We start from the raw sequence: 23,148 nt of genomic DNA, 5'->3' as shown, positions 1-23,148 counted from the left end.
GTTAATTGATGATGGTATGAAACCAAATTAAAGTTCTGGAACTATAGAACCCTTAACGTATAATATCAAAGTCTAATTTATTCATAACAAGGGGACTTGTGTACTGTTTTAAAGGTTTGTATGTTCTCGTGTCTGAATTAGCAAAATTCTAGGGGATCGACCTTAATTTTTCCTACCTCGGAAAGAGGTTGAACTTCCTTTGGTGAAAGTGGAGATATTTTCAATTTTAATGTTTAACATTGTGGATTTATGGTACCGATGATATTTTACTTTTGAAGGGAAAGCCCTCAATGCTAAAGAAGACTCAACAATTGTAACAGAGTAATAATTTCTATACAAAATGTACAGTAATATAACAACATTAGTAGATCAACACACACATTCTATTGCACACTGCGCAGCACATATCAATCTTGAAAACCGTGCTTCGCATCCCCTAAATCGGTATCACCATCACTTGTATGTTGTAACTGGGGCCAGGGTGGGTCATAACCCAAACTTTGGGGATTCAGTTTTGCCTTTTTTAAGATGGGCACTGACAAAATTAAGGTTAGACCCCCTTGACCATAAGTTCCATTGCAAGATAAGCGTTTCCGATCTGGAGCTCCAACCTTTAAGTATTGAATAATGGATCAAGTAGTAGAAACACTAGACGCGGACAAAAATACCATTAGTACGAAAAAAACCGTGAAACAACAAAATGAGTCTTACAAAAGAACCGGAAAAGGAGCTTTCTAGTACCGCGGTACCGGGAAAATTTATCATTAAGTCTAGCTCTGACAGCCAAAATATGGTAAATTTGGTCGATTTTTTCACAAAAATCCCTACATTTTCATCCCAAATAGTTATAAATACATTTTGAACTAAGAATATGAAACACAATGCCGATCACCTAAACATTTAAATGTATTTATAGCAGTGCAACGATCATAAAAATTAGAAATCTATCGTCACGGTAATCTAATGTCATCTCCTTACAATGTTGGTGAATTAAACATCGCAATCATACTAGGCTATACTGAAAATCTTCTTAAATTCCAGTCCACTTGCCCATCTAGACAAAATACACAATATCATAATTATTATATCACATTTTAAAAGTCAAAATCATCATTAAAAACGGTGCTTGATAACGGGGGTATCAAACTTAGATTTTAGGGCAAATTTCATCAGAACTTGTGAAACCCATTGTTTTACATAAAAACTGCGCAAGAAATCAAAAATTTGTGAGCATTTGTTACCTGAACAGTGAACATACACACGGGAAACCTTCATCATTACAAATTCGTATTAACACAGTCGACGGAAATAAATCTGTGCGTCGTTAAAAACGTTTTTCAATTTTTTTTCGGTGTCTTTTTCATCAGTTGAATTGAGTGAACGCCGATTATGTCATGAATCTTATGAATCCAATAATCAAAAAACTAAATATGTTCCTAGATCTCATACATCGAATATTTAATCATCTGACTGTTTTCCTGTGATATTTCTGAAACAATTGTCCCACCTCAACGATCACGTGAGGTCACTAGTGTTATCATGGAAACGTGTCACGTGACCATGGAAACGTGTCACACGTGACAGACTAGTTCGTGGTTATGTGTGCCCCAGAATTTTGAGGAGCTCTGATATAAGAGTAGATTGAGTCGTCTGGAGATCACGTCAAATTATCTGTTCGCTAGTTGCTCCTTTAGTTCTGAAAACACACGTCTGTTATCAACATAAACAGATTAAATAACAAGATGAGCATAGATGAGGCACTTTTTGGGTTGTTGCTCCCTCCCTCTAGTATTATTTATCATTAATACTAATTCCTGACATGTTTTAAACACTTGGTATATAATTTAAAATTTTATTCAAAGTTTTTGATCCCTCTAAATAAAAGTAACAAACCTTTAACTTCGTCTCTCAAGCCACTGATCTCCTCTCTAAAGGCGTTGATTAGCTCCTCCTTCATTCTTTCTATGGCATCTAGCACTTCACCACTACTTGTTTGACTATCTGGAAATCGGGAAATTTATAAACATCAACCAACAGGCGACATAACTAAAATTTAAATATAGAAAAGGTGATAAGATATATCAAAAACTACATTTTGACAGTTTACGTGTCTTCTCGTTCACCATCGACTTTTTAAATTTCTGGGAAATAGCGATGGTGATGACACCTCCTCTCCCCTCCCCACCTTCAGCAAACAATACCCGATATTTACCTGGAGTTCCATTTTGTAAAGATTCTTTCTGCTTTTGTTTCTGTGACCACGTTAGGGTATTAGATCCGTTGTTATTTTTCTCTGAAATGAGGAGAAAATAAATGCTATTGAATTCAACTCAGTTATTTTGTCAATGTTGGATTGAAACTTGGAATAGGCGTATAAACATCATTCAGGATAATATGATTTACAGAAAGAGAATACTTACTCTCGAGGTCCTGTTTCCATTTAGGTTTAGGCGAGGGCGAGGATGGTGCACTACTGTCCGCTACCTGCGATATCAAATACATGAAATAAAACATTTAAGTTTAACACAAATTTTGTCCGGGACCGGAATTCCCTAAATAAGCCATGTTTGACCCGAACCAGGACTAAGTGAAGGATTCCCGTTGATCTTTGACTAAATATGCAACTTGTAACACATAAATTTATTCCGGAGACTTTTCCGAGGCTGAACAAGCCAAATTCCAATTTATCGTGCACCAATTTACTGGGGTTGCCTAAATTTGCATCGAACTATTTAACAAGTCCTTAGTTTAAATTGAACTTGGAAAGATGGGGCTAATTAGCTTTCCCCTCAGAGTCACACAAAATCGGTATTTGATCATACTGATATGATCACAGAAGTTAACCGTTTGAAAATTAAAATCATAAAACGGTTTTAAGCAATCAATATCATTGATCGTTCCAGAAAAAACAATTGAGAAGAGGTCGGAGAAGTGATTAAAAGAAGTGATTAGAAGAGGGGGTGGCACCCCCCCCCCCCCATTAGAAGAAACTAGCAGCAAGAAAAGAGTCGGTAAAATCAGTCCTTGTTGTAATGAGCCCTGTAGCATGTTGTAGCTACATTACTATAGCTGCAGTTTAACAACACACAGATAAAGTGCAATCTAGCAATACAGTTAGGGCCAAAATAGAGGTCTATATAAAGGTCTCTATTCTGACCCATACTGTACAAGATAAGATGTAATCATCTGAGGACGACAACTACACCACACAATCAGTTATCAGACAAATATGTGGGATCGGAATGTAGATTGTAAGGGTAGATTGGTAAGGGTAAGCATGATACACTGGGCGCACTGCAAAAACTGTACCTTCTTGGGTCCTTTCCAGGTTCCGTTAGGCTGTCAACGAACGTAGTTATTTAAGTGTAATCAGTTTAGAGTTTAGAGTTTAGACAGTGAGTGGCAAACATTGATATTTTAACCGTCGTAGTATAATCAGCTGTGGTTGTTACGACACTCAATCGTTGCTACAAAGAACACAACGAATGCGTATCTTATCACCAGTGAGATTAATTAATTCCGATTAGTTCGTAGCTGATAAGTAAAAATTTGGGAACTTTTTTACATTTAAAACATTCAGAATGCAGGAATTGGAAATCAAGACATGCAGGAGTTTTAACGGCTTTGAATTAATTTTAAGATAAGAGGATCAAGGCAACCCATCAGAAGATAAGATACAAGAGCCTGGGGTCACAAAATTTGAAACATTTGGAATCAAGTTAATAATCAAGTTAATCAAACTTGATTTGAATCAACATTCCCTTAGATTTTATGTTTTAATATATAATTATATTATAACAATTTTTAAAGATTCATCATTAATGATAAAAAATCTTCCATCTCATTGGAAGATATGCAAAAACTGAAAACTCTAGGACAAATATAACTTTTATATATATATATAAGATTATCATTACGGACCGTCATCCAATACTATTGACAAGTCAAATAACATAATTTATAAGATTATTCTGAGAGAATCCGTGTCTTATACATCATATTCTCGTAAAATTAGTTTCACTAATTAATTAACACTGATTGAACATTTAAACGTATAAATCATTTGATTTTTTTGGAAAAAATTGATTTTCTAGCGACATTTTACCTTAGTAAGAGGGTCTGGTGGTGCCACCTATAAAATAAGATTATTGTGTAAATATACGTTGAATTGTATGACAACACTAGATCGTTAGAAGATCGTTTGTTTACCATTTGCCTCGAAATACCGAGCAAAACTCCCAAAAATTAGTAATTAATGGTTTTTATGTTCACAATTAAACCTCATCGTTCGAAATACACCGATCAACTAATCGTACTGTTATACCGATCATTGGACCGGTGCATTTCGGCAGATATATAACTATACTATACAGAACAACAGATAGTAGGACAGTAGGACAGTATGCGGAACAGGGGAAAGTGAACTACAGGGAGGACTACAAAGGACGACAGGTTAAATAACACATGCAGATGCGATTAGCAGAGCTTACGTCATGAACATCAATTGACAGATGTGAATATGAATGTGAATATGAACATAAGTATGGAAATGAAAATGAATGATTGACTCACTGGTGATTTATTCTTTTCGAACATACGCGTAGTTTGTTTGAGAGTTGAAACCGTGTTGAAAGTTTCTTTTACACAGTATTTGCTTTTATGTTTTGGAGAGTCGGCTTCCTACAGAACAGCAAGGAAACAATTCAGTCAAGATGGTGAAATGACGTCAAAATTAGTTAGAGTCAAACATTTCGATTTTCTACTTATTAGTGTCCTTAGATAATACATTCCGGTATGCCAACTTCTATTTTCAACGCTTTGTTAAAACTTTGCTCTTTTACCATATTTTTACGATGTTAGCTACATACTAAATAGGGCAGTAAGTTTTACTTTTACCTCCATGCGCGGGGTTGAGTCTTGTGGTGAATGTGTTTTGGTGGATGATTTGCTCGGTTTTAAAGACCTCATGAAACCGAAGACTCTGTTCTCTGTTTTCTCCTGAATCAAGGTGATACGAATAATATCACTGGTATGGATGAGCTTATCGACCATTTTCTATTATTTCAATATCTCCTCCGATGATTAAACCAATGAAACATTATATAGTGAGCTTCTAGTTATAGTCTAGTCGAACCACCATGATTAGTTAGTTAGTTAATTGCTACTGCTAACCGCATTCTGAGAGTCCTACTCACTTCTTGGGGTATTTTATGTGATTGCGATGATTTGCTGGGTTTCAATGTCTTTTTGAAGTCAAATAATTTATTGTCTGTACCGTCAGTGTCACCCTGTGTGAGTGAGTTGCTTGTGAAGATTAAACTATTAAAGGTTGGTGATTGGGCAATGATGATAGACAAATGTGAATTTCAAGGTGATATATTCAATGGATGCGTGATATGAACATGATTAATAGGATGTAATGATCAATACTTACTTGATTGTGATCGTCTAGTGCTTTTAGTTTTTGTGAATTACTGGGTTTGAGTCCTTTTTTGAAATCAATAACAAGCGTGTCCGTGTTCTCCTGTGTAAAGATGATAGGTCTGGAGTTGATGTATGAAGAGGTGTGAAAGATGCTGTAGCTGTAAAATAAGTTTAACAAAGAAATCTTAACAAGGACCTTAAACTTGAGTGAGTGTTAACTAAATACATTATACAAAAGTGCAAACAAGACATCAAATGCCATTTTCGAGCGGTGAACAACGACACTTATTGTAAACAACGACATGACGAGTGTCACAACAATTCAAAACGACTCCAACACAATAGCTGATCCACTGCTTTTTAAAAACATTTTCTTAAGTGTGTCACAGCCATCGCAGACAAATGAATCTAACAATACAAAAAAGATCAGCCATACAAAAATTAAATATAGTTAATTAGTAAATTGCCTATTAATTAATTAATTAATTACCGATGGTGTGGGTGTGACAGTCCCCGAACCTCCTCCTGTGGACCCTGAATCGTCAGCCCTGGGGTACATGACGATTATATTTGTAAATCGTACTAGCGAGTCAGATCATACGAGCTTATAAAGGAGTCAACTTATTTTGAAACTGTATTAATTATAATGGCATAGTTTATGATTGCAGTAAATCGAGGTTTTAATGGTCTTGAAATTAAGCGAGACTTAAGACAAGTTTTTTAAAGATATTTCAAAAAGTGTCAAGATAAGAGGCTGAACTTACAATTTGGCTTTCCTCCTCTCAAGCTTCAGCCGCATCTCATCCTGTAGACTCAGGGCTGGTTTTGGAGCGGGTCTGTTGGCGCTCTTTGCGGACTGAAAACGATTACAATTAGTCGATGATATATGACGAACTAACTAAAGTATCAAATAAATAACATCAATTGGACTAACCAAAGAATCAAATAAGCTATTCAAAAGGTAAAGACAAAAACTGAAGTAATTAACACTAGTCTTTATCACCTTCAAAGTTGCGCCAGCAAGTTGCGCAGCAAGATCACCCATACCAAGACCTCCACCACCTGAAGCAGAGATAGATTAAATTGGGCAATTGCTGTAAAGTGAAATCCTGGGTGAGATTTAATAGCAGCATAGAAATGATCCAGAAATTAGTTCAGATTTTGGGATAGTATCAAAGTTATTGTCGATGATAAATGACTCACTCGGTGCCGCTCTCGGTGCTGGAGCCCCTGGTGCTGGAGGCGCGGGTGGAGCTCCAGGTGCCGGAGGAGCTCGTGGAGCAGGAGGTGCTTTCGGAGCAGGAGGTGCTGCAGGTGCAGGTGGCGCTTTAGGTGCTGGAGGGGCTCGTGGAGCTGGAGGTGCAGCAGGTGCCGCTGGTGCAGCAGGAGCTGGAGGTGCAGCAGGTGCAGCGGGTGCGGCGGGTGCAGCGGGGGCTGCAGGTGCTGCAGGAGGAGCTGCAGGTGCTCTGGGAGCTGGTGGTGCTGATGACGGTAATGCAGGTGCCATTTGTCTCTGAAACGAATTTAAATTAGATTTACCATGCTAAGATCGCATCATAAATATAAAATATTTCCAACTAAGTATGTACTATTATTATATATGATATAGTGTAATGTCGGTTGATTGAGGTTACACATGTGTAAATTTAAGGTATTTTACAGAAATGTGGCTTACCAAAATTTATAAGTTGCAGATATAGGCGGTTAAACGGAGAACCTGCACTAACTACAAAGAACCGATTCAACGCCTCAACTTGTCTAGCTTCAAACTAGAAATGCATATGATAAATAAAGCTCGACCGACATGACATCTAGTTCTCTGTCGACCAATCAAGATTTCGTATTGCCACGGCACAGCTATACTGCTACATCATCATGCTGCGAAAAGTCTACCTGATCTGTCAAAATACGATACAAGGTGATACGAGAGCTATGGAGCCTTCAGAATGGATATTTATTCTGAATTGACTTCAACTGTGAATTATGTCAAGTGAAGAGCTGAGGCAGTCCGTCTGGGTAGTATCCTTCCAACTCAGTGGTGTGAATGTGAAATATTGTCAACATTGAGATGTTTAGAAGCTTGTCAAAATCTTCGTCTCAACTCTCAGCGGAACAGTAAGTTTGTGTAATGGTTCCTACTTCCTTCCTATGCTGATTTACCGAGACTAACACCTCGTAGAATACGAGAATAAAAATGACAGTTACTGATTACCTCATGGCGCATGATTGTCACGGATTACTGTCATATCGTGTTACGAGTCCTAATTACATTTGCGGTCCCAAAACTCTGGCCGTTACAGACCACAGAGGTTCGAATCACTTATCGACATTTCTGTGTATAGAATGGTGTGACTTAATCTACAGTGCATTTATTTGTAGTCATAATTATGTTCAATTAGCGCATTTGTTTGTTTTAAGCAACTTCAAACAATTCAGAAGTATAAAAAAAAAGTCGAAAATCGAATTTTCTCATGCATCAGCAAGTTTGATTTATAATTTAGACCGCGCGGATGCGCGCGCATTCCCAAAGAACCTTTTGTAACGAAAGAGTCGTCGCGGCTTCCTGCAAGTAACAATTCGGTTCCTCCATCAGTAAGGAAAAAGTTTACGGAAAATGAGAAGTATGACACACAGAATATAATTTACAAAATGCAGTGATAATCTGATGTACCAAGACCCAATTTACCGCGGCTGTTTTCTTTTCCCCAAATTCTGATCGAAAATGGGAAATATTTTGGTTATCCTGAGTGATATGAATAACCATATTGTATATAATGTCAAAGTACAATCTCTTACGTATTACTGCAGTATATCATATTATAAACGAGTGTCAGGTGACTAAGAAAGTTAGTAATAGGCTCGTCTATGTTTCTTTTATTCAATAAAGTACAACTATTTCCCAAAATCAAACCACGAATCGCAGCGAAATATGATTTACCGTAGTGCAAAAGTTGATTACTTTTGACCACATGTCATGATTTCGATCTATATGTCGTGAAAAATTAGGATTTCACTAAATATACTGGATGATGTATATCGCTTAGAGGAATATCTTCCTCTAAGCGAAAACGTCTAACTAATTGTCGTACAGAAGTGAGGAGTGGTGGTCAAGATGATGTTGTCAAACGATCGGAGAAACAACTGTTCGGTAACCAAACTTAACATCTTCACTTACCCAACTTGTATCAAATTTCGTATTTCATATTTCGTATTTCAAGATAATGGTAACTTTTAAAATTTTGTCTTTTTAAAATCTTAAATTGTCGGAAATAAAGTCAAATTTTTCGAAAAAAAATGTTGGAGAAATATTCAGGGGAAAGGAATGACCTTATGTCAGAAAGATCATCTGACCTAAGGTCCTCGAAACTTGCAATTGAAAGGACAAATTACCTGTCTTTCTTCTTCTTGAATCTTTTCCATAGCTAATCTTTCTTCTTCATTTCGTCTTGCAATTTCCTGAGTGATCGTTTTACTTAATATTCCAGCAATTTATCAAAGCATGAAACTATTGATTAACAATCCGTGATAAAACTCATCAAGATTTTAAGATTCTATATAATTATTCTTCTATTCGATAATGTTTGAACCATTTGTTTGCTTACTGTATCAAGTAATCTTATCGACAATAACACTTATAATAGCACTGCTACCAGATGGAACTAGAGTGTGAGATCAGATCACTAAGACTTGCCTAAATACACATTAAAACAGGAAAAGGGCGTAACTTCCGGTGATCTCAGCGCCATTTTTTATCTGACAACACCTTACAGTATATAACTTAAATGAAAGGGGGTTCAAGTGTAAAATTTCCCCGATGACGCGGACATAACGTTTAAACTCTCCAAACAAGTTTTATGATAAAACAAGCAAAAAAGGTTGACTCGCACCTCTTCGGCCCTTCTTCTTTCATCCTCTATCCTTAACCGCTCGTCCTCCAGCCTTTGCTCTTCTTCCTGTGCCCTCTGTTGTGCCGTCGTATCCATAGCAGGCGCTGCAGATTTATTTTATTAGTATGACTGGCATTTCCAAGGAAAATGATTGGAATTTGTAATCCAAGACCATGTTATCCCTTAGGGTATAATGATATTTCTATAATTGTTACTTGATGATAACAGATAAGGAAGCGTGAAGCCTAAAAAATTCCACTGATTATGTAACCCAATTTGCAACAGAGCATACCAGCAGCTGTCTGCATTCTATCATCAATTGTCACTCGAAACCTTTGGGGATGAACGTAGACAGCAATTGATATAATATGTTAGATAAACTATTGGTACCATTTGTCGACACATACCACAAATTCCAAAACCCTATCTCTAGTATTAATGCATTCCGTGTTCTAGGAAATGTCAGGCATAAGAAATGATGATTATGTCAAATAATATGAGTATTGTTGAAAAATTATAGTGTAAATGGAATATAAACTGTAACAATTTACAAACTGTCCGACTAGGACTGGGATACTGTTAAGGTGACTTGCATTTTGAGGAGCATTGCGTGCACCGCCTCCGACGATTCTTCTTTACACTTATTGGACAGTTGTATTGACGGTTTAGTGACGTTAAAGACATGAATAATAGCAATACCCATCTACTTCCTACATTTCCTACATTTCCGCGAATATAAACAATATCTCATGAGGCAACGGTAACCTGATACGGTAACATTTGCTATGTTTCTATCTTTGCAGCTTACTCCATAATAACATCTTACAGTCACAAATCCTAACAACAATCAACAGAGATTCGCTTTCGTAGGTAGACAAGAAAAATTAACCTGGTAACCGTGAGGCCTGCACAAGAGCAATTCTTACTGCAAATCCAAATTTTTGTAAACAAACGTAAATTGATATGAACCCTATCTGCACAAAATTTTATGTTGTCTGCACACTAAATTGTTGTCAAGGCATTTTCGCTTTTCATTTCCGTGAACGGATATGAAAGAACCAAATCTCTATTTGAGAAGTAGTAAAATAAGGAAGAGGAAAAAAAGGTAGAACTGATGTTTGATGGTCACGACCTTGAAATCATGATTCATGAATGTAAGGTAAAATTTACTTTAAAGGAATATTTTAAAATGAGAGTGGAACGGGTAATAGTATTGCTGTAGCACTAAATAGCAGTTTACCACACACCGCCTCCACGTGGATCCATTTGACCGATCCATCAATCCATGTTTACAAGATGTGGAGGCCAACAAAAAAATATAAATCAATAAACGGACCTAAACTTTATTTGGCGCTATCAGGCCTGCCCATAAAGTGATAGTCAAAAACGTGTGCATAACATAATAACACATAATTTCAGATCAGATCATAGGATTTTGAGTTAGGTTCATTGTTCACTTTTCAGGGAACCAGGTCTTGCTTTTGACTTTTCTGTACCTGCCCAGCCCTGCCTCGCTTTATGGCAGTTGAGAATAGAACGTGCGATAATTGTATTATTAGAATATTATAAAGTATATATTGTATTATAAAGCAAATGCTGGATCCGTGTAATCGATCTAGAGTGGGATAATGGACTAACGGGTGGGCTGCCAATACACTCTCTGTTAAAATATGTAGACGAACTGATATTATACACTCAAAATTTCATACCTCGATTTGCTGGGTACACACCAAGGTTTTATAGATATATATCTATATATTATATATGAATATAAATAGAGATACCATCTCTTTTATATATGCCGGTTTTTTATCAGAATTTTGTTTGGACGAGTATAAAATGCTAAAAATACCCTGTTAAGCCGTGTAAGAGTCATAATCCTGACAATATACATTTTATACATGTTATAGGAAACAAATGATCAACATTCTTGGACTAAGTCTTTATACATTACACACTACACACCCTACACACTACTTAATTATATATAGTGTATGGATTACTTTGGCGTGTACAACGTTACACAGCCCCAAAGGAATTAAATTGGCCCTTTTTTGTCTTCTTTCAAACGTTTCAACACAATAAATCTAGTGCGTATGTAAAGTTCATATCAAATAACCATAACCGACAGAGAAGATCTGTTGACTGTATAGATACTGCCACACACGTATATGATACGCACGGATTAAATAATTTCCATGATCAAGAACAGAAATTCTCTGAGGAATACTGAGATTATGTGACGTCATACCATAATAAAATCATTCGTGCATGGCGTGGCTTTATTCCATACAAAATACTACACAAAACTTGTGTTCAAGTTCCCGCTCGCATTCCTTAAGCATACTTGTCAAATGACGGAATTTTGTAATTGCAACAGCACAGGATGATCTTTCTCAAAAGTTGAGGTTGACTTATTGACTGTGAATTGTGTCAACTGACTACTACTGCTAACTATACTACTACTACTGCTGCTGCCTGCACAACTGTGTAACACGTGTACAATTATTATTCACGAGCTTCTTTTAAGATGTATTTAATAATTCGAGATATTTTAAAAACTGTCAGGACGAAATCACACGAGAATTTGAGAATGTTTTATATTCTGCTGGATTGTTTGGAGAGGTGAGAACATGAAGAAGAATGGTTACTCGTGAGAGTACAAAGAGTTCACAATATGGTGTGATCAAGTTAATATATAGCTCGATAAACGTGGACAAGCATGATTACAATCACACACTATATTCCACACACACAATCACACATACACGCAAAATCACACACACTGTTTTCCTCATTCAAGTTTGCTTCTCTTTAGACTGTAAATCATATGAAGTTCCATGACATATTTCATGTCATGCTACGATAGAAAAGACTACTCAGAGCATAATTACGTTAAATAATTCTCGTACGCACAACAAAATTATGCATAATTACAGTTCAATTTTGTAATTATTTGTTAACATTAATAGAAAACAAAAACTTACAAACAGTTCCAGAAAGTTTTGCCAGACAGTCCCGTACAATATTTCCGAACTCCTCCGCCTCGGCGCTTGACGCAAAGTTTAGCCCGTACACTTGTCTTTGGTCCCGCCACTGGTGAAAGCGCTCTGTTGCGACGTGGTATCTTAACCCTTTTAACAGTGCGCAGTTTATAACTACCTGGGGAAGAGGCGATGTTAGACATTTTAACTGGAATATGGAATGTGTTCAAAGGGGAGGAATTAGGAAAATGCTGTTGTTAATTTAAATATTTGCAATGTTATGTGCATATTTGAGATTTTTAATTTTAAACAAAGAAGGCTGATGTATTGTATTGTCACAGTAAGCATCGAAATGATTAGTAACCGGAAACAGGAACATTCACATATTTTATTTATTATAAACGGTTGATTAAAAACACGTGTATCTCATCTGATACATCTAGCGAACTCGCGCATGTCCAGTTAGTATATTTGAGGGAGTATATTTCACACCCATAATTAGTCGTCTGTAACCGTCACTAGCTGGGCTTAACCTACAATCAACCCACATCCTTTAAGTGGTCACTAAACGGCTCTTAAACGGCTGCGACTCCAAAACAGTTTTCAGGGATGGATATCATATTGTCCAAACTAGCCAAGTCGTAAAGAAGTATTAAAAGAATGAATAATTCATATCATCTTGCGGTCTAGAGAGATCCACATTTCAACTAGTATAGTCTAAGGGTTGCAGACGCAATTATATAATCATATTATTAACATTAACCATTGAGATTTCTCAGCCATTTGTTTACACTTACGGTTACATTGATTTCAATGCTATTTGGCACGCGTGTGCTGTGTTCAGGTCTATTATTCATTGTATCTAATTATATTCGCACCTGGATTAAAATAGACAAAGTAAAATAATTATGCCAGAATAAACAAATTTTACGCCACCAAGTATTGTAGATGGGAATCACTCAGCAATTACTACAATTATACATAATATATATAATATATATTATCATCTATCATCATAGTATGCGTGTTATTACGATTACACTATGGTATTATAATAAGTTACTTAATACTTATACGATTCAATTATCACAACTACGCATTGTCAAGGTGATCCCAGGTGATTGTCAAGGTGATCCCAGGTGATTGTCAAGGTGATGCCAGGTGATTGTCAAGGTGATCCCAGGTGATTGTCAAGGTGATCCCAGGTGATTGTCAAGGTGATCCCAGGTGATTGTCAAGGTGATCCCAGGTGATTGTCAAGGTGATACCAGGTCAGTGATCCCAGGTGATTGTCAAGGTGATCCCAGGTGATTGTCAAGGTGATACCAGGTGATTGTCAAGGTGATCCCAGGTGATTGTCAAGGTGATCCCAGGTGATTGTCAAGGTGATCCCAGGTGATTGTCAAGGTGATCCCAGGTGATTGTCAAGATGATCCCAGGTGATTGTCAAGGTGATCCCAGGTGATTGTTAAGGTGATCCCAGGTGATTGTCAAGGTGATGCCAGGTGATTGTCAAGGTGATCCCAGGTGATTGTCAAGGTGATCCCAGGTGATTGTCAAGGTGATCCCAGGTGACTGCTTCTATTTAACCCTGTGTAACACCCTGGTGACATCACTACATGCTCAATAACGGGCGTGCCTGGCCAAGTAGCTCAGAGCTTTGTTGCAGTATATTGCTAGACAATACAAGCTGTAAGCAAGCTATTATTAGATCAATAATAATCTTTCGATCTGGTACATTTATCACCAGCAGTTGGTGTATGTATTAATATACCGATTTGGTCTTATTGAGATGGGTATTTTTGGGTCTAACACGATTTGCGTCATTTTAGCTCAGTTACGCACATTTCGCTGCAATTAAAAAGACGAAAGTTCGCTGGAAATGTTCAGTTTAGCCGCTAATTTGACCTCCGGAATTTAGCGGAGATTTTTGCGATTATGACGTTAATTTTAATGAGGAGTGTTCTAATAATATGCAATAATGTAATAATAATATGTTCACTGAATCACTGTCCCAAACATATTATATGTTAATCCTGTGTGGGATTCAAAATTCTAAATAAAGTATGAGTATTGTCAACATTTGTAGCATGCTCACAATTTAATCTTTTTAAAAATGAACTGATTCCAGAGAAAGGAATTAAGTTCCTCAGGGATCATTCACATATAATTACATGAGCCAGGGAGAGGGGTATGGAATTCAGGTTACACTAGTGCTACTTCTACTGAATGGCTATTCGTAAAGCTACTCACGGAGGGATAAAGGGAAGGGGAAGGGGAGTCTGGGATCTGTCAAAAGTCTGGCTTACGTTATAGGGGGGGGTGTCATGTCCGTCTATGTCCGCCTATGTCCTGTCCTTTTTGGATTCTATGAGACAACGGACGTGTTTTTTGGGACATTGGCGGACACGGACGGACATTGGCGGACTCGGACGGACATTGGCGGACTCGGACGGACATTGGCGGACTCGGACGGACATTGGCGGACCCAGACGGACATTGGCGGACTTGGATGGACATTGGTGGACATTAGCGGACATTGGTGGACATTAGCGGACAAACATTTTGAGGACTGAAGAGTACTGAAGAGTACTGAAGAGTACTGAAGAGTACTGAGGAGGATGGCTGAGGAGGATGGCTGAGGAGGATGACTGAGGAGGATGACTGAGAGGGAGGAGAAGGATCAGGAAGACCCAGGAGGAGGAGGAGGAGGAGGACCCAGAAGGAGGACCTAGGAGGAGGAGAAGAAGAACTGAGGAGGATGACTGAGGAGGAGGATGACTGAGGAGGAGGACTGAGAAGGAGGAGGACTGAAGAGGATGGCTGAGGAGGACTGAGAAGGAGGAGGACTGAAGAGGATGGCTGAGGAGGATGGCTGAGGAGGATGACTGAGGAGGATGACTGAGAGGGAGGAGAAGGATCAGGAAGACCCAGGAGGAGGAGGAGGAGGAGGACCCAGAAGGAGGACCTAGGAGGAGGAGAAGAAGAACTGAGGAGGATGACTGAGGAGGAGGATGACTCAGGAGGAGGACTGAGAAGGAGGAGGACTGAAGAGGATGGCTGAGGAGGACTGAGAAGGAGGAGGACTGAAGAGGATGGCTGAGGAGGATGGCTGAGGAGGATGACTGAGGAGGATGACTGAGAGGGAGGAGAAGGATCAGGAAGACCCAGGAGGAGGAGGAGGAGGAGGACCCAGAAGGAGGAGAAGAAGAACTGAGGAGGATGACTCAGGAGGAGGACTGAGGAGGACTGAGAAGGAGGAGGACTGAAGAGGATGGCTGAGGAGGACTGAGAAGGAGGAGGACTGAAGAGGATGGCTGAGGAGGATGGCTGAGGAGGATGACTGAGAGGGAGGAGGAGGAGGAAGAGGAGGAAGAGGACTGAGGAGGAGGAGAAGGACTGAGGAGGAGAAGGAGGACCCAGGAGGAGGAGGACCCAGGAGGAGGACCCAGGAAAAGGCCCCAGGAGGAGGAGGAGGACTGGGGAGGAGGAGAACTGTTGAGGACTGATGAGGAGGACTGAGGACGAGGAGGAAGAGTACGAGGAGGACTGAGGAGGGGAGGAGGAAGAGGAGGAGGAGGAGGAGGAGGAGGACCCAGGAGGAGGAGGAGGACTGAGGAGGACCGAGGAGGAGGACTGACGATGACTGAGAAGGAGGAGGACTGAGGAGTACTGAGGAGGATGGCTGAGGAGGATGGCTGGGGAGGATGGCTGAGGAGGATGACTGAGGAGGATGACTGAGAGGGAGGAGGAGGAGGACTCAGAAGGAAGAGGAGGAGGACTCAGGAGGAGGACTCAGGAGGAGGACTTAGGAGAAATGAGAAGGAGGACTGAGGAGAACTGAGGAGGAGGAGGAGGAGGACTGAATAGGAGGAGGAGAAGGAGGGGGACTGGGAGAGGACTGGGGAGGAGGAGGACTGATGATAAGGATGAGGAGGAGGACCCAGGAGGAGGATGAAGAGGAGGAGGAGGACTGAGGAGTACTGAGGAGGATGGCTGAGGAGGATGGCTGGGGAGGATGGCTGAGGAGGATGACTGAGGAGGATGGCTGAGAGGGAGGAGGAGGAGGACTCAGGAGGAGGACTCAGAAGGAAGAGGAGGAGGATGAAGAGGAGGAGGAGGACTGAGGAGGACTGAGGAGGATGGCTGAGGAGGATGACTGAGAGGGAAGAGGAGGAGGAGGAGGAGGAGGACTGAGGAGGACTGAGAAGGAGGAGGAGGAGGAGGAGGACTGAATAGGAGGAGGAGGAGGGGGACTGAGGGAGGACTGAGGAGGAGGATGGAGGACTGAGGAGAAGGATGAGGAGGAGGACTGAGGAGGACTGAGGACTGAGGAGGAAGAGGAGGAGGATGAAGAGGAGGAGGAGGACCCAGGAGGAGGACTCAGGAGGAGGAGGAGGACTGGGGAGGAGGAGGACTGTTGAGGACTGATGAGGAGGACTGAGGACGAGGAGGAGGAGTAGGAGGAGGACTGAGGAGGGGAGGAGGAAGAGGACTGAGGAAGATCAGGAAGACCCAGGGGGAGGAGGAGGAAGAGTAGGAGGAGGAAGCATCTAAATGTTATTTCAATTTTTGTCCGTTTTTGTCCATTTTTGTCCGTTTTTGTCCGCTCTATTTTTTGTCCGTTTTGAAAATATAGGGTACCGAACGGACAAAAAACATGATCCCCCTATAACAGCAGAAATTGAACATTTTATTTAGCAATTTAGGTGTCCATTAATGTCCGCCTATGTCCGCCTATGTCCGCCTATGTCCGTCTATGTCCGCCTATGTCCGCCTATGTCCGTCTATGTCCGCCTATGTCCGCCTATGTCCTGTCCTTTTTGGATTCTATGAGACAAGCGGACATAGACGGACGTGACACCCCCCCCCGTTATATGTGAACGATCGGACGATCCGGGTTTTGTGGCATTATTATCAACAGCCTTAACGCACTTGATCATAACACAGAATGCTGTGTGTGTACTGCATTATTACACACAGATAGGACTGACATTGTAGATCTTATTATGGACTAAAACTCTCAGCACTCCAGTAATTCGATCAATATTGCATTTATATTTTGGCGGTAAAATAAACGGATATCAGTTTTTCTTTATAACAAAATAGTCATGAGTCACAATTGGATTCCTACGGGGAACAAGTTCGATCGCAATTCATACCAAACCTATAATCCGACTGTTTTTTCATGTTTTCTGGGTATTTAACTATCTATGACCTGCTTTACTCTTGGGGTTTCAATTTACTCGGTATGTAAAAGAATGTGCAAAGGTATGCGTACAACATGATTTAATGATTACCTCATTTCAATAATAAATATGTAAATTGTAAGTGAACTGGATAATTATTACGTATGAAGTGAGATACTATCTTGGTGTAGGTGACACATCCTTATGATACAATATCCGTAATATACTGCAAGGTAGGTGTGATAGTGAGATAGAGAAGGTGTGGACATTAACAAAAACGTGACTGTAACGTAACCAAGCCACAGTTACACCACGCCACAGTTACACCACGCCACTGTTACACCAAGCCACAGTTACACCACGCCACTGTTACACCACGCCACTGTTACACCAAGCCACAGTTACACCACGCCACTGTTACACCACGCCACTGTTACACCACGCCACTGTTACACCACGCCACTGTTACACCAAGCCACAGTTACACCACACCACTGTTACACCACGCCACTGTTACACCACGCCACTGTTACACCACGCCACTGTTACACCACGCCACAGTTACACCACGCCACTGTTACACCACGCCACTGTTACACCACGCCACTGTTACACCACGCCACTGTTACACCACGCCACTGTTACACCACGCCACTGTTACACCACGCCACTGTTACACCACGCCACTGTTACACCACGCCACTGTTACACCACGCCACTGTTACACCAAGCCACAGTTACACCACGCCACTGTTACACCAAGCCACTGTTACACCACGCCACTGTTACACCACGCCACAGTTACACCACGCCACTGTTACACCACGCCACTGTTACACCACGCCACTGTTACACCACGCCACAGTTACACCAGTACAGCAGATTCTCATTACAAAACCGAGTTCAGTGGATTTCTGTACAAGCTGACTAACGTGTCTGCTAGAGAGTAGACACTGTCTGGATAGAAATTGAGCTAGTGTAGTTGGTAATGAAGTAGATTGGTGATTTAAACCACCCCTCTAGATTCTAGATTCTAGATTCTAGATATTATAAATTTCCACATTTAAACTGTTTCCTTTTGTTTACTCCTAACTTTACACCCTTAACAATAAGATACTTATAGACTGTAGCTGTGGTGGGAGATGTAAATAATAAAACCAGATAATTAGTACGCGTGTGACACCACTCTGACTCACTAATAATAATAAAGTCTAGTAACAAACATGTCTCTCTGGCTGTCATTATCCAGCCGTATTGAACGGGCTTTAAAATCTCACATATTTTCCTAAGCGACAGGTATTCTAAGAGGAACATCCAATTAAGTGCTGCATGTAACCCACACTCTGAAAATATGCAAACTCACCTACACAATAACAGGATAAATATAATAAACGGTAGGATATCAACTTCCTCCTCTCCCTCCTTCTCTCGCCCTATCTCTCTCTCTCGACTCTCACTAAGCTACACATTACATCATCATTATAATACAAGGTGAGCTGCACAAGGAGCACAGTGACTAATGGCTACTATACACACCTTATTATATACATAGAGCGTGTAGAAGTAGGATAATACAGGGCCCACATTCCAGCACAATTATACTCACACAGTACTATAATACACAGGTTACTCAGCCTAATCGGGCGTGTACTGTTCTGGTTATAGTCCGATTAAGTTAAATTAGCGTCTGAAGATAGTAGATACATATCTGCCCTATTTGAGAGCCTTTTTACACGTTTTAGTATAATACGGTTATACGTTTGAGTACCCTTTACGTTTAGCTATATACCGATATAATATGACCATGACTAAGACGTATACATTATATTAGTACAATGGTGTGAGATTGAAGGAGGAGGGTAATGAGGAGCACCGCGAACTGGTTATAGTGAGGAATCACTATAAATAGTTCACTGAGAAGAAGGGTCTGGTTTATTGTCCTGGTAATGGGGCAGAACCAATTAGCTGTCGAGTTTTAACACAATAGGCGCGCTATCTTATAAATATTTATATTCAGATGACAGAATGTGGGATTAGTCTTGGGAAACAGTCCCCTGGTCCCCAGTACCCCGCACCGTGTGTGTAGTACACACTGTGTACAAATCTGCTGCCTGGGGACCCACGTGATCATAGTACAACCTTAGTGCTTAGAGTTCACAGTTTGGTTTGATGCCATTCCAAATTAGAGGATTTTAGGGAATTCCCAACATTTTCGAACCTTAAACAGTTAACAAAGATTAATTGAGGATGACACTGTGTAAATCTATTCTTGAAATTTGGAAAGTTTTTGACAAAATCTCTCAAGATACGACAGCATATGTCACTTAAATGTCATAATTTAAAAGGAAAGTATAGGGTATTTAATATTCATAGGACACTCATATCAATAATAGATATTGTCATTGACAATATAAAATGCTGACGTCAGAGCATCTCTCCAAACTAAATACCCCATTTTCAAACAAGATATAACTAATTATTCAACGTCAAATGTGTCTCTTAACTAATTTTGGCCCGAGCTGAGTATTTAAAAATGGATTTATAAGGCTTAAGTAGTTTTTTTCCCCTACTCGGTCACGTTCGAATGACTTGAATATTATATCCTTTTAGGGTATTCATTGTCAAAACGTGTTTAAATATACAAATATTGGATTTTATCTATTTTAAATTCATTTACGTATGGTACCATGAATTTTATAATCGATTTTATCAACAAAGCAGATCCCAGGTAAACATTAAATGATGAACTGATCTCCCTACTTCTCGCGAACTCATAGATTTAATATAATTCACCGTAAATTGGATTATATATTGTGTTTACGTGTCACGTGCGCTAACACGTGCACTGTACGTGCACTGTTAGTGTAAAGTGGGCCCTGGATTGCACGAACCACGGGCCTGTGTCAATTATAAACTAGACAATTCATTATAGAATATACATACAGATACACTGAGGTCTGAGGTACACTGTGAACTCGCTACTCAACTCAAGTTGAGTAATGTTTGGTTATTACAAATTAAGGACGGAACAATTGAAATGTCAATGAAGATCATATTATGTGAGGTTTCGTTAGACACATTAGGATCAAAACATTATTGATTTCCAAAGAAACCCTGCAAATTCCATAGAACTGTAATTTTGAGTAATCAGATATTTAACAAATGCTAAAAGCTAGTATTGATTACAAGAGTTGATTATCAATCCAAATAACACTTAATAACTCTCAACGCCACTCTTAAATACTCTCTACACCCTCCCTGTACACAGTACACTCCGCCACAGAGTCAGGGTTACAATAACATAAACCCGCCACGCAAAGGGATTATATAACAGATCATCCCGCGCTAGCGGGATGATCTGATAAACACATACGAGTGCGCGCAGCGCACGAGTTTTGTGTTAATATGTAATCCCGAAGCGCCAGCTGAGGGATTACATTTATTTAGCCCTGAGCGTGAAGTGTTTATGGATTATAATTATCTCCGGCGATTTCGACAAGGGATTTATACTTTGGCAACGTTCCCAGGAACACGATTGGAAAGCAGTTCATCAATCTGAATGTCAAACCGATCTGTCATAGTGGAGCAATAGCTTGAACGTTAGCAGGAACAAGAGCTGGAAGGAGAGCAAGCAAAACAATACTATTTTTAGGGCACGGACAAGGGTAGCTGGCTAGTCGCCAACTTCTCACGCCACGCGTTGGAGAAATTCCAAGAATTAGCTGCTTTGGCAACGTTCCCAGGAATTTGCGTGTAAAAGAAGTGGACGGTTACGATGTTTCATATCACGTGGTGCGCTTTCGTGTCACGTGGTATAGACTCGGCGTATGCTATTGGTGGCACGTGGTACGCACGTGACGCGCCCACGTGATCGCGCGTCTAACTGTTCTACTATTATCGAGTTCTAATCAGCAGTATCATTGATTATTGTAAGTCGGAGAATTGAATGATAAACATCAGTTATGACTAAAAAGCGGGCCGGGTTTATACAAATTTCCGGGGCGGGATGATATCACCTTGAGATGTTTATCTAACAGCGGGCCGGGCTGAGTGATAATATGATCCCGCGTCGAAATCCCGGAGATATTTATACTTAAATTAGAGATTAAAAGGCTCCATTATAAGATTATAATATACTAGATAGTGGTACGGAGTAAGGGACGGTACAGAGAGGTAGTTATTTAACATGGTGTAGTGTACACGGAAGTTAGCCGTAGTTTGTTAATACACAGGTCGTTGCCATGGAAACTCTTGGAGAGGTTACTTTGGTTACGTACGAGGCAGCGTGGTTAAGCTGAGTTCTTAGATGTTACTTGAGTTAGCTCAGGGAGATAAACCACATTCCAGAGTTTGAACACACAGTTGAGAAATTAATTCGTCCATAGTGATCTAATATTAATTAATGATGATGCGTAGTGATTCTCAGATTCTTAAGACTTTAGGCTATCTTTCGTGCTACAACTATCAATTTTATGAGCAATTAAATGTTCTAAACATTTTTGGAAGGCCCTACTCCAATCTTACAAAACCGAGTTTTCAAGGCAGCTTTTATAATATTGCATGACTTTATTAGTAATTATGAATAATATGACAACTTAATATGCGATACTACTATAATGTTTAAAACTAAAGAAAAATGTTTTAGAAAAATGTGACACGGGCTGAGAATCTCATTGTGCTAGTTTGCTATTATGTCTACACACAGTATTATCACACATTTTCTGTTTCTGGATGGCAGGCAAATCACTGCATTACTGTAATAAATTGATGGATGATTATATAATATATATATAAACACTTAACACTAAAAACTAGTAGGATCATTTTTTAAACTTGTAACGAGAGTGGGGACAAGGCACAAACACATCATTAATTCAACAAATTGATTAACAAATTCTAGCCTGTTCTACCTTACACACAAAAATTCAGCAGAGAGAATTAAAGAATTATGCCCTACAGCTAAAGGTTTAATTCACTTTTCTCACACCACATGATAATAACTTTATACATTAAATGTACTCACTGCATGGTCATTTATCTTCCGACCGACGACTCTGTAAGTATTGTTGACAGTATGATGATAGACTTGAACCTTTGCCATTCCAGGACTGTTTCCGCTCGGAAGCCACTTTTTCTGCTGTTCGTCATACACCATCACGTTCGCGCGAGCATTTACTATGCTCACCTCGCTGAAACAATTTACTGTCTTCATTTTCTAATTTTAAATGATTTTTAAGTAGGGAATAATTTAAAAGAAAGTAAAGCAAAGGAAAACTGCACAGTGAGTAGTGTAAAGGAGAAAGTAAGAAAAGTTAAGAAATACATTCTCTGTGATGTAACTTACGACATTTCGTGTGTTTTACTAATTGGATGAGTTTCTCTGTTCCGCAAAACGTTATAAAAGGCGAGCTTGTAGAGCTACTTTAAGGTGTATGATTAGTATTTATTTTAAAAGTTTTTAAGATATGGGTATCAGCAATGGGCCTGGGGTAACAGGAACTTTCCTAAATTTAGGGTAAAGAATCTCTTCTTCTGAAAGAAACTTACTCACCATTACCCACATTTATTGCAGAGGATTATTACTATGATTCAACATTATATCTAATTCTAAAGAAAGGGTAATTGGTTATATTTGTGCTTGTCCTGTTTGGATTTTTCCTCAAG

At 39.6% G+C, this 23,148-nt stretch overlaps 1 protein-coding gene across 5 annotated transcripts; it reads right to left on the bottom strand.

The window, feature by feature from the left end:
* Positions 1-311: 311 nt before the first annotated feature.
* LOC134817849 (protein enabled homolog) lies at positions 312-22,909 on the bottom strand. 5 transcript variants are annotated; one of them, XM_063827188.1, is made up of 17 exons: positions 22,829-22,909; positions 22,508-22,673; positions 12,299-12,473; positions 9,312-9,415; positions 8,815-8,880; positions 6,628-6,937; positions 6,428-6,486; positions 6,189-6,280; positions 5,915-5,972; positions 5,435-5,524; positions 5,196-5,288; positions 4,897-4,998; positions 4,573-4,680; positions 2,421-2,484; positions 2,213-2,293; positions 1,894-2,001; positions 312-1,696 (listed from the first exon to the last, which is right to left on the bottom strand). In XM_063827188.1, the coding sequence occupies exons 1-17, from the start codon at positions 22,831-22,833 to the stop codon at positions 1,668-1,670; spliced, it is 1,710 nt and encodes a 569-aa protein (XP_063683258.1). In that variant the 5' UTR covers positions 22,834-22,909; the 3' UTR covers positions 312-1,667. The 5 variants fall into 5 exon arrangements, with proteins under 5 accessions (XP_063683258.1, XP_063683259.1, XP_063683260.1 ...); XM_063827189.1 differs by lacking the exon at positions 4,573-4,680; XM_063827190.1 differs by lacking the exons at positions 4,573-4,680; positions 4,897-4,998; positions 5,196-5,288; positions 5,435-5,524 and adding exons at positions 3,310-3,339; positions 4,106-4,132.
* Between the last annotated feature and the right edge of the window lie 239 nt (positions 22,910-23,148).

The sequence above is a fragment of the Bolinopsis microptera genome, chromosome 7 (assembly GCF_026151205.1).
Source record: "Bolinopsis microptera isolate Bmic1 chromosome 7, MBARI_Bmic_1.0, whole genome shotgun sequence".
Taxonomy (NCBI): Eukaryota; Metazoa; Ctenophora; class Tentaculata; order Lobata; family Bolinopsidae; genus Bolinopsis; species Bolinopsis microptera.
Note: the sequence above shows the minus strand (reverse complement) of the source record. Positions and strands in the feature narration are given on the sequence as shown.

Excerpts from the sequence above, each read along its gene's own strand:
- LOC134817849 (XM_063827188.1), bottom strand. Across the intron at positions 12,474-22,507 it reads GGAAGATAAATGACCATGCA|GTAGTTATAAACTGCGCACT; the intron begins GTGAGTACATTT and ends CCTCTTCCCCAG. Across the intron at positions 4,681-4,896 it reads ACTCAACCCCGCGCATGGAG|GAAGCCGACTCTCCAAAACA; the intron begins GTAAAAGTAAAA and ends GCTGTTCTGTAG.